The sequence below is a fragment of the Hydra vulgaris genome, chromosome 04, assembly GCF_038396675.1.
Source record: "Hydra vulgaris chromosome 04, alternate assembly HydraT2T_AEP".
Classification (NCBI taxonomy): domain Eukaryota; kingdom Metazoa; phylum Cnidaria; class Hydrozoa; order Anthoathecata; family Hydridae; genus Hydra; species Hydra vulgaris.
Window position 1 is genome coordinate 44,071,071 of NC_088923.1, and position 11,430 is coordinate 44,082,500.

At 27.1% G+C, this 11,430-nt stretch overlaps 1 protein-coding gene across 1 annotated transcript; it reads right to left on the minus strand.

Annotated features, from left to right (window-relative positions):
- Positions 1-2,437: 2,437 nt before the first annotated feature.
- Positions 2,438-10,244, minus strand: LOC100205292 (ras-related protein Rab-38). Its single transcript, XM_065796422.1, has 6 exons — positions 10,054-10,244; positions 9,205-9,283; positions 8,630-8,658; positions 7,484-7,636; positions 3,575-3,718; positions 2,438-3,105 (listed from the first exon to the last, which is right to left on the minus strand). Exons 1-6 carry the CDS (start codon positions 10,168-10,170, stop codon positions 2,971-2,973), a joined length of 657 nt encoding a protein of 218 aa, XP_065652494.1. The 5' UTR covers positions 10,171-10,244; the 3' UTR covers positions 2,438-2,970.
- Between the last annotated feature and the right edge of the window lie 1,186 nt (positions 10,245-11,430).

The window sequence follows — 11,430 nt, forward strand, 5'->3', positions numbered from 1 at the left end:
CTAGATGTTGAGTTACACTCAACTGAAAATGAAGAAAAAAGTTGTGTAGTTGAACGTTGGAATAGAACAATGAAAGATAAAATGTTTAAGTACTTTTCAGCTAATTCTACTAGAAAATATATTGGCGTCTTAGATGAAATGGTAAATAAATACAACAACACAAAGTATTCTTCAATTAAAATGACACCAGTTGAAGCTAGCGATAAAAAGAATGAAAATATTGTTTGGTTCAATCTAAATGGAAATGTACGATCAGAATCTGTAAGACCAAAGTTTTCAATTGGTGATAGAGTTAGGATAACTAAAAAGAAAGCAACGTTTAAAAAAGGAAACACACCGAGATGGACTGAAGAAGTTTTTACAGTGTCACAAGTTCAGTTCACAGATCCACCAACTTATAAAGTAACTGACGATAATGGTAAAGAAATACAAGGTACTTTTTATGAACAAGAAATGCAAAAAACGAATCAAAATATATTTAGGATTGAAAAGGTTATTCGTAAACTCAAAAACAAATCATTAGTAAAATGATATGGGTATGCTGATTCTAGGGTTGATAATAAAGAATTGATAAGTTTGATGTAATAGGAAATGTTTTCTTTTACGCGTAGATTTCACTTGAAAAATTGATTTAAAAATTACAATAGCTCATAGTTTGTAAGAGAGTTTGTAACCAAAAATTGGTTGATACATATTATTTTAGCTCAGTTGAAATGGTTGAAATATGATATTAGAATATGGATAGGTATATGGTTGAAAAAAATGTGCCAGAACCCGTATTTTATACTACTTTATACTTTTAGGAAGTTAGATTTTTTACCTTTATTAATCTTTATATAATAATAATTTATAAACAATAAAATGTTTCAGTTTTTAAAACTAATTTTTCTTTAAAATATTATTAAGTTTTAAAATTGTTTTTACTCGAATTAATTCATGCCGCGCACTAATTTGGCAAAAATATAGCCGCCGTTTTCCGTATGCCCACTCTCTAAGTATATAAGCTCTCTAGGCGATTTTAACGTTGCTTTATACCAATATAAAAGTTATAATATATACGATACCAATTATAAAATATTACCATTGCACAAGAAGTCCTACCGGTAATATATTTAATGCAAATTTACCTTAAACATATTCTGGCAAATAAAAAAAAAAAGATAAATAAATATAATTTTTATCAAAACTTTATTTATATTTAATTGTTACTGTTGTCTACGACGGGGTTAATTGATATTTGAAACAAATAAATAAAAATAGTCTCAAAGTTGTCTATCGCACTAGTAAAAGCAATAACGTTTTGTTATTACTAATTTATTTGTGATGTGGTGGTAGAGCGCTCGTTACACAAGCGAGAGGTTCCGAGTTCGATCCTCACCATGTCCCTGCTAGTACCGCAATCTTGTTTCTCCGCGCAGCGGCCTTGTTTGTAAAGGTTCATGTTTTGGAGTTTTGAGAGGATTATAACCACAACTATATAGCCTCCTTGTCTGTAGTGGTCCTCTCGGCCTTGGGGAGGTGAATTAAAAAAAAAGGAATTTTTTCAAGTTATTTGTCTTGCCAATAGTCTTAAAATTCAATTTAAAAAATGGCGCTTATTAATAAAGGTACTTGATGTTCTTTAAACAATATACTTGATGTGGAAAAAAATAAACTGATGCATTGAAATAATTCTGTTTGAATTACTGTACATTTACAGGAATAAGTGGGTAAATTTGATATTACTCATAAAATTCATGTAATAATACGTAATAGGCCTTTTTTTGCTAACTCCGAGGTATCATCGAATACTACAGGAAAAAAAAAATCATAATAAAGATGTTTAACGTAGTTTTAAAAACACAAATTTTTAAAAAACGTAAAAAACCTTTTTACGCAATCTAGTTTACTAAATATACCAAAAAAAACCTTTGTTTATCATAATGAGTTATAAAAAGTGGGTGACACCAACTACTTTTTTTTGAGAGATTTTTTGCAAGCATTTTTTCAAAATAACTTTTTGTATGATTTTTTTTTTAATGCAATTAATACCCCGACATTTGATTTTCTAATCTCAAATCTATAGATCAAAAACTTTTTTGGTTTTTGGCAACATTAATAGTTAAAATTTGTATCCTCTTTATGTTTCCTATCCCATACACTGAACCTTATATTTCTTATACGATACACCAAACCTTGTATTCCCTATTCATACACCGAACCTTGTATCCCTTGTATTTCTCTTGTTACACACCATACCTTGTATTCCTTATCCCTTTTACCAAACTAGTCCCGGTCTCGCTACGATTTTGTTTTTTTTGTTTTACAGTACGAAAAAAAAATTTTTTTTAAAGAGTCACAATGACTATTGCAATGATTATAATCATAATCTGTGCCCCCTCCCCTAATGAATCCCCCAGTGTGTATTGTTAGAGACGTCTCAAAAAGATTAAAAAAATATTTTCTTTCATTCTAATCATTTAATACACAAATAATAAATATAATTTAATTTTTAGAAATGATAAATATATTAACTTCTCAGAACAAAAGAATAAAACACAAACACAAAAACATAAAATACTGCAATTTTAGAAAAAATGTTTCAAACTTTAGAAATAACTAAAATAAAAATATACAAAAATAGTAAATTTTTTACAAAAATATTTTATTAATTATAAATTCATATAAAAAAATTAAATAAATCAGCCCTCGGAATTAGGGTCACCACGTTTCTATATTTTATGGTAACCCCATTGTGTCAAAATATTTTTGCCGACCTGACGCCGACGTCTAACAGTTTGAGGTCAACAATTTACAGCCGACCTCATTTTTCCTAATTCCAAGGGTTGATATATATATATACATATATATATATATATATATATATACATATATATATATATATATATATATATATATATATATATATATATATATATATATATATATATATATATATATATACACAAACCCACACATAACTACAATATGTTAACAACACCTGTCATTTCGTTGTTCTCGTTGTTTGTCTTTATTTGAGGGGTTTATTTTCAAGTCAATAGTTTCATTGGGATCCTCAATATCTTCATGAGAATATAAGTTATTAGATTTATCGTTTTCGAGTATCTATGAAGTAAATATTTTTGAATACATTATTTTAATTGCTTTTTAAATTAGACTCTCATTGAATAAAAAAACTAAATGTTTTTAGGTAAAACCTTTTTAAATTAATTAAAACATAATTTAAATGTTTTTTTTTTCCTGTGAATTAAATTCTTAAACAATTTTAATACATTCCATAAATGAAAAACATAATCTTATCTACACCATACCCTATAAACGCCCTATAACACACTTTATAAATCAAAAACACAAACTTTGTACAAACTGAGCACTACTAGGAGATGATTGGCATTAGAACCTCTTGCTCCGAAGATGAGTACCCTAACTATTTAACTACTACAGCACTAAAGTATTTAATTATCATATTAAAAATAATAACTATAAAAAGTTATAGTATTTAACTCTAAAAAATATATATTGTTACAGTAAAAGATTATGTATTTTTTAAAACAATAATAAAGTTTCAAAATACCTTCTCTACCAAAGATTTAGCTACATTATCCACATTAATATTTTCCTTTGCACTTGTTTCAAACCAACTGTGGAAACCTTTTTCTATACAATAATTGTCCATATAACTTTTATTAGTGACAGTTCCAACTTTAGGTAGGTCACACTAAAACAATAAAATTATTATTTTTTTATTAAAATTTTTATGATGAAAAGTAAAATTAAACAAGTAACCCTGATAGTAAATGACCAGGGCTTATATTTGATCGTGGCCAGCGCAGGGATTGATAAAATATAGCCAGGGCCAGGTTTGTGACTGCTGCAAAAAACAATTATACATCCTAAAGTATTTTTTTTTTATTCAAAACTCATGTTATATTTTGAATATATATGCATATATAAACATCATTATGATCAAAATGATCATGATCATCATTATCATCATCATCATTGTCGTTATCATCATCAGGCTTTAGCTTTCCTCGTTTATGCTGTTTCTCTAATATAAACAATCTAGAGCATTTTCTTTCTTTAACTAAACCTCATTCATACACTATATAAGGCACTCTCTTCAAGTTTTCTTACTTCTACCACTACCATTTTCTCCTGAAGCTTCTACCTCTCAACATGCTGATACCTAAATCGCTTTAATCTTCTCTCACAAAGGTTGTCCAATAAGACGCTTTTTTCCAATCTGTCTAAGACTATGCCTCCTTTTCTTGTTGTGTTAGAGTCACACCACACATTCATTTGATCATCTTCTATTTTGGCAAAGACTGCACCATATAAACACTAAAGTTTATATAAACATGAAATGATATTGATTGCCAGCATCTAAATAAATAGCAAAAATATATGTTTATACCCATAATATGTATGCATAAAGCGCATAATATGTATGCATAAAGTGTATCTTGGTAGCTTTTATTCCTTCTGGAATAAAAGCTTGGAAGCTTCTACTCCTTCTCTTTAATAATAAGTCAAGCCTCGTTCTACTCTGCATTTTTTACCATCTTGAGCAGTTGCTTTATTAAACAGTAATCATTTTTTTCATCTTTTTTACACTCTCTCTTATAAACAAATGTACTCTTATTATTACAAGAAGCCAATGTAAAAAGGTCCTCTCTAATGTTAAGCTCTGTTATTCTAAGTTTACTAAATCTTGTTTCTTATCTCAGATGTTAGGATCTACAGACTTTTGGTAAGTCTCCAACAGTGTCATTACTAAAGCAAGTCTAACATTTAATCTCTAATTCATGGGTCTGACTTTTTACTTCTCCCCAGAATAAAGCAGAGTTTTTTGCAAAAAAATCTTACTCTAATTCAACTCTTGAATCTAATGGCCACACTCTTCCTGCCAGTTAAACAGATTAACCCATTGTTAAACATTAAAATCACTATGGCTTCTAATGCTAAAGTTTCTCAATTGAATACTTCTACAGTTTGTGCTCCAGACAAGATTTCCATCATAGTCTTAAAAAAGTGTTCTCCAGAACTCTCTTTAATTTTTGCTAAACTTTTAAAAAGTGCTAAATAAGTGGCTTCAATTTTTCAAAACTCTTTGACCTCTCCATCAATCCTACGATTAGTCTTCACTCTGTTATTAGTTTCTTTATATAAAGTTTTTGAGATTAATAAATTATTTCATTTTAACTGCAAAATTAAAGTTATTCTTGAAGGCCTACACTCCACTTTATTTCAAGTAAATTTAAGAGTACTACAAAGTTCTATCTTTGCTCCTGTCATGTTTCTTAACTACAACAACAATCTTCATTAAAATTATACATCTAAAGTACCTCTTTTAGCTAAGGACTCTACTTTATACTCTTGTCTTGAAAAAAATCTTCACTTTTTGATTGCTTAAAACAAGTGTTGGTTTTTAATCTGATCTCTCTTCTGTAACAGTCTAAGGCTTGCAGTGGCTTGTGGATTTAAATTTTTTAAGGCAACAAAACTTATTTATTAATTACAAAAAAATATTGCAATATTGTTGGCATTCCTATATTGATGAATAACAACCCTTATACTCTCAGACAAAGTCTAAAAGCACATTGTAAATGTTGTTAGACCTGCTTTATCTGCGAAGCTTGAACCACTCTCCATTGTTACAAGGCTCCATTTCTTTCTTTTTTCTACAAATACTATCATGGTCAATGTTCAAACAAGCTATCATCTCTATTACGATAAACCAAAACTCATTCTTACTTGGCTTCTTATTCAACAAGTTGCATCATTTTACTGTATCTGTCCCTTCATGCTATAAAAACTTTTATTAATACAGTTTTTGTCCTTGCACATCAAAAAAGCCTTTTAACTCTTCCCAATCTTCGTGTTTTCATTTTTAATACATCCTGCAACTTTTAAAGTCTTCAGTTAACCATTTTCTAGTATTTTAATCTGTCCTCTGTTTTAAGTAACTCATAACTTAAAAGTGGTTGCTTGCAATCTTGTTGAAAGTAAATTAGAGTTTAAAAATATATAAATATATGCCAGTATGTAATAAATAGTAAATGTAAATATAAAACTAAATACAAAAAGTATTATAATTTTTTTTCTAGCCCAGGCTATCAATCCCTGCTAAATCTTATAATTTACTGGGACCAATGCCACTTTTGACATGCTTTGGACATGTGACAACGCCACACTTTTTGCAATGCCACTTTTGACATGCCACTACTTGCTACCATGTAATGGAAAGAATTATTAATAATAAGCTAATGAATTATCTTTCACTCAATAACATTATCACAAAAGAGCAACATGGGCTTATTCGTAAACACAGTACTTGCATTAACATTCTTGAAAGTCTTCATGACTAGACTCTAAATCTCCAGCGCAACATTTCTTCTGATATTGTTTATTTTTATTTTAAAAAAACTTTTGATTCAGTTTCACATCCTATATTACTAATAAAACTTCCCATTTATGGCATAATTGGCAATCTTCTGAATTGGATTACCAATTTTTCAATGAAACCGAGAATCAAATGTTCATTTTATTAATTTCTAACAATTGTACTGATTGTGAATATTTTATTCTCAAGAATAATATTAAAAAAAGAAAAAGTATGATCCTTGGGTTACTCCACATATTAAAAACCTAATCCAAACAAAAAAAATCCGCTTTGTATACCAACTGCTCAACTAAATGGAAAAATAATAAACTTTAAATAAACTGCTATTTTCTTAATCATTCCGTTTCAAAGCTTTACTCCCCCTCCTGTCCTAATATTTTCAAGTTTTACTGAAATTGGACATTTTTTTTAAAATAATTGTCTCTTTAAAATGTGAAAAGACACAAGCTCAATTACCTGTCATCTTTATTAACTTTAGCATCTTAAATGATAACATCTCTTATTTACACATTAAATAATTAACAATAGTCAATATTGTATTGTTATGCAGGTTTCTATGCTAAGAAAGTTTCAGAATTGAAAAATCAATTCAAATTTAAAAAAAATATATAATAAACAATATTAAAAAACTAATAAAATAATGCATTAACTGTAGTTGCCACCTCTGGAGCATTGGAAAGGTAAAGTTAATAAAATAAAAAATACAAATTTCATGTGTCTATTTTAGAGACAGCAGACAAACCCGGAAAATTTTTTTGATGTATTTTTAACTTCTATAAAACTATTTATATGTGTTAATATGTTTTTTTTATTTTTATATGATTGTGTCATAAAAAAATATATATATTTATTTAGTAACTGATAATTTAAAAAACTAATGTTTCATAAAAAATATTTTTTATTTTTACAATATCCTGATAATAAAGCATGATATAATGTATTAAAAAAAAAATTTCACACAAAAATTTTAGAATTGAGGAGCACAAACTGTGTTACATGTAAATATGAAAAAATAAATATATTTTTAAATATTGAAATTTACAAAATTTATCTATTTCAAAGATTAATATATCAAACCTTATTAGCCAAAAGCACACATGGAACAGGCTGTCCATTAGGTAATTGAACTTTACTATCCAAGTCTTGTTTCCAGTTCCACACATTTTCAAATGTTTCTGGTTGTGTAACATCAAAGATAATCATACACCCTACAGCTTCTTTATAATACACCTGGGAAAATTAAATCTTTTACAGCTTTTTCAATTTATATCTTTTATTTAATTTATCTATATTTTATTTGTTTAACAAAGTAACAAAAAAAAAATAAATACTAATAACTATAAATGTGTTTAGGTAATATGTCTGATGTCATACTGAAATAGTCTGCTGCCGGGGGCTTCAGTACATGCACCAACTATCTTATAGCCTGTTACAGCAAAGGAGTGCTGCTACATCGACTGAGGGTTTGGGGTTTGGTAGCAATCATTTCTTTCGTTATTCTTTGTTTTTTTCTTTTTTTTCTGTAAAAGCTGCATGCAATAAAGATAAGCAAAACTAGTAAGCAATTACTGAAATTAACTATTTGCAACACTGTTTCTTTTTTTTTGTTTTCGACCCTATTCATTAAATTCATTTGCATCACTATTCCTTTTTTTTTGTGACATTAGGCCTTTTTAATATAATCAACACTATTCTGAAGTTTACTTTTCAACACTATTCCTGTCACCCTAAAAATTCAACGCCTAATAAAACATTCTATGCAAATTTTTCTTTTTCTTTTAAAAACATTTAATATAGACCAAAATGTGAATATTAGATGGAAAAAAAGACCATTCTTAAAAGTAGTGAAGCAAAAAAAGGACCATTCTTAAAAGTGAAGCAAAAAATTAAAAAGAAATAATCAGATAGCAAGCATATCTTAATTAAGAACACTAAAAATGTAATTACTGGAAATGTTGGATTTTAATACATCATTTAGACAACATGAAAGTTTATTTAATGGATTCATCATTAGACATCACAAATAAGTTGAACAGCTAATTAAATGAATAATTAAAGAAACAGTTAAAATTTAATTTTTTATTACAATTATTTAAAGATTCTATTGTAGCAGGAAGGAAAACAGTTTTCACAATAGTTTTTGAAGAAAGGAAAACAGTTTTTACAACAGCTTTTGAAAACAGTTTTCATAACAGAAGAAAAAAAATATTTATATATATATACCCTGTTCATTTTACCAAATCTTTCTTCACCTAAAAAGAAATTAAAAAAAATTGTTAGAGATAAAAAATGAATTTTTTTTTAAATAAAAAAAAATTAGCGTTAAAATAAAGTGTTAATTACCGAAAACTTAATAATTTTAAATTAAACCTTGTATTTTTACAAAATTAAACCTTAGAATTAATAAAAACTAAAATTAATAATAACTCTTCATAATAATATCTTAATAACTATTTATAATTGTTGTAAATTGTTCTATGTTTGTTAAGTTTACACATTTAATTCACACTGACACAATATTCTACTTTTTAAAAGTACCACCATCTTTCCAAGTTTCTTTTCATCTACTTTTACACAAAAAATATTGATATGTTGATAAGTTATTATAATACTTCTTATTTTGTTAAGTTGGTTTAGTACTCATAGTTAGATAAATGAGTTTAAATATTATTTTTAGGTAATCATTTTTCATTCATGCGTATTTAGGTTGACACTGTACTAATACATTTTGCTGACTTTAATTTAATATCTAGTAAACAACAAATATCTAGTAAACAACTACATGTTTAACAACATACCAGATATATCCCACAGTTGAAGTCGAATCAAGGTTTTTTCATCCCAGTTTAAAACTTTTAATGCAAAATCTACCCCAATCTTCAATTTGAAAAGTCAAGAAAAACCATGTTAAATTAAATTTTTTTGTTAAAGTAGAAAAAGTGTCTAATAACGCTAGAGAATATATATATATATATATATATATATATATATATATATATATATATATATATATATATATATATATATATATACTAGGGATGTGACTATTTGGTACTTCCAGTTTCTAATATAAAAAACAGATAGACTTTGGTTTGAAAGTAACTGAAAAGTCATTGGTTTTATTTAATTTTTGAAAAAGGTCACCCACCACGACCCTTGATTACACACTGGTTCTCATATATCAGTAATTTTTTTTCCTTTAAAAGTATATTAACCTGGGTCTCAAAAGAACCAGAATTTCATAGAGATTTCAGAAATAATAATGGTTTTAATTAAAATAAATTGCTTAAATTTTAAATACAAAAAGCAACAATTTTTAACTAAAAATTAAAAAGATCGTTTTTTATGACATTTTGTTTGCAATATTTTTTTTAAATGTTTTAGTAGAAAAGATTATGAATTTTAAAATGATTTTCTTTTAAAATAGAAAAACATTTGAAGAAAAAATTACATACATTTTTTTTAGATTTCAAATTTAGATTTTTTTTTTAAATAAATCTTAAGGCTCATAAAAAAAAAGTTGAAAGGTCTGAAACTAATGTTTAATTTTTTTTAAACATTCTTGTTTTTTAAAACTTAAATTCAAACTCATTTCATGGATTTATATCATACATTGAATTAATTTTATTTAATATAAGAAAAGATACAGTAGCTCTGTAATTAGGAGAAAAAAAATTATGCACATAGCTTTTGATAATACTTGTTTTACCACATCCTATGTCTCCAATAACCAAAATTTTAAATAAGTGCTCTCTTTTTTCCATTTCTGAGATGAGAATTAAAAGTTAATTTTTAATTTAATTATTAGCAATTCCTAATATTTAAAAATAATCAAAATAAGTAAAACATTTTGTGTAAATATATATATATATATATATATATATATATATATATATATATATATATATATATATATATATATATATATATATATATATATATATATATATATATACATACAGTCTTCTCCATTTGAAATTTAATGCCAGCTCACAAAAAAGCGCTGGCAGGATGGTCATTTTTAAAATAGCCTGCATGACTTAATTTTTTTTACCTGCTATTTAAATAAAAATAAAAATAGCGAAAAGAACGTTTGGAATAAATACTAGATAAAATAATTTAAAAAAAAACTGGCAAAAAAAGCCCTTTTTCATAAAAGGTGAACAAATAAGCAATAAAGTTTTGTTGCAATTTAATACAAAACGCTTTTATTATTTTGGCAAGCACTTTTTTATGCGCACGCAAAAGTTTTTGCGGGCATGTGCGTGCGCGGAAAGACTTAAGCGCGAAAGCGCTGGCTAAACGGAGAAGACTGTATATATATATATACATACATTCAATGACGATTTTAATATTGGGGTTAGAAAGGAATGATTCAACAACTTTAAAAATTTCCCAGACACATTATATGAAGCAAGCTTATACAAAAGACCATGCCAGACTTTATCAAAACCCTTTGGTTTTTTACATTGTTTTCTTGCAATAATAAAAAGGTGTTTGCTCTTAAAAGAAACAGTGTGAAAAAGATTTTAAAAAATTATTACAATTAGAAATATGAGCTGCACAAGAAGGTGAAAAGCATAAGGCTTGACTTGAAAAAACCATTAGACTTGACTTGAAACCAACATAGAATAAAAGTTTCCATACTAGCCTGGATCCAGGAGATTACACAAGAGACATAATTATCAGCAGAGTGACAAAAAACATCTCAAGGATTGTCACGAAGAAAAGTAGCAAGTAGTGTGATGATAGGATTAGTCTGAAGAAAAAGTACTAGATTTTAAAAAGATCATAGCATAGCTGAACCACATAAAAGAAAACAAGGAAAAATTTAACACAAAAAGGGTCAGAGACAGAACACATATCAAGCAATGATTAAAGTTTTCTGGAGTAAGATATTAAGAAATACTAAGATTGCCAGATTTAGTGCTCGAACAGGGTGTCCTTCAGTAAAAATAATAATGGCTTAACAACAAGAATAAAAGCTAAACGATCAAAAGACCTTTATCAATTTGATTAGAAAT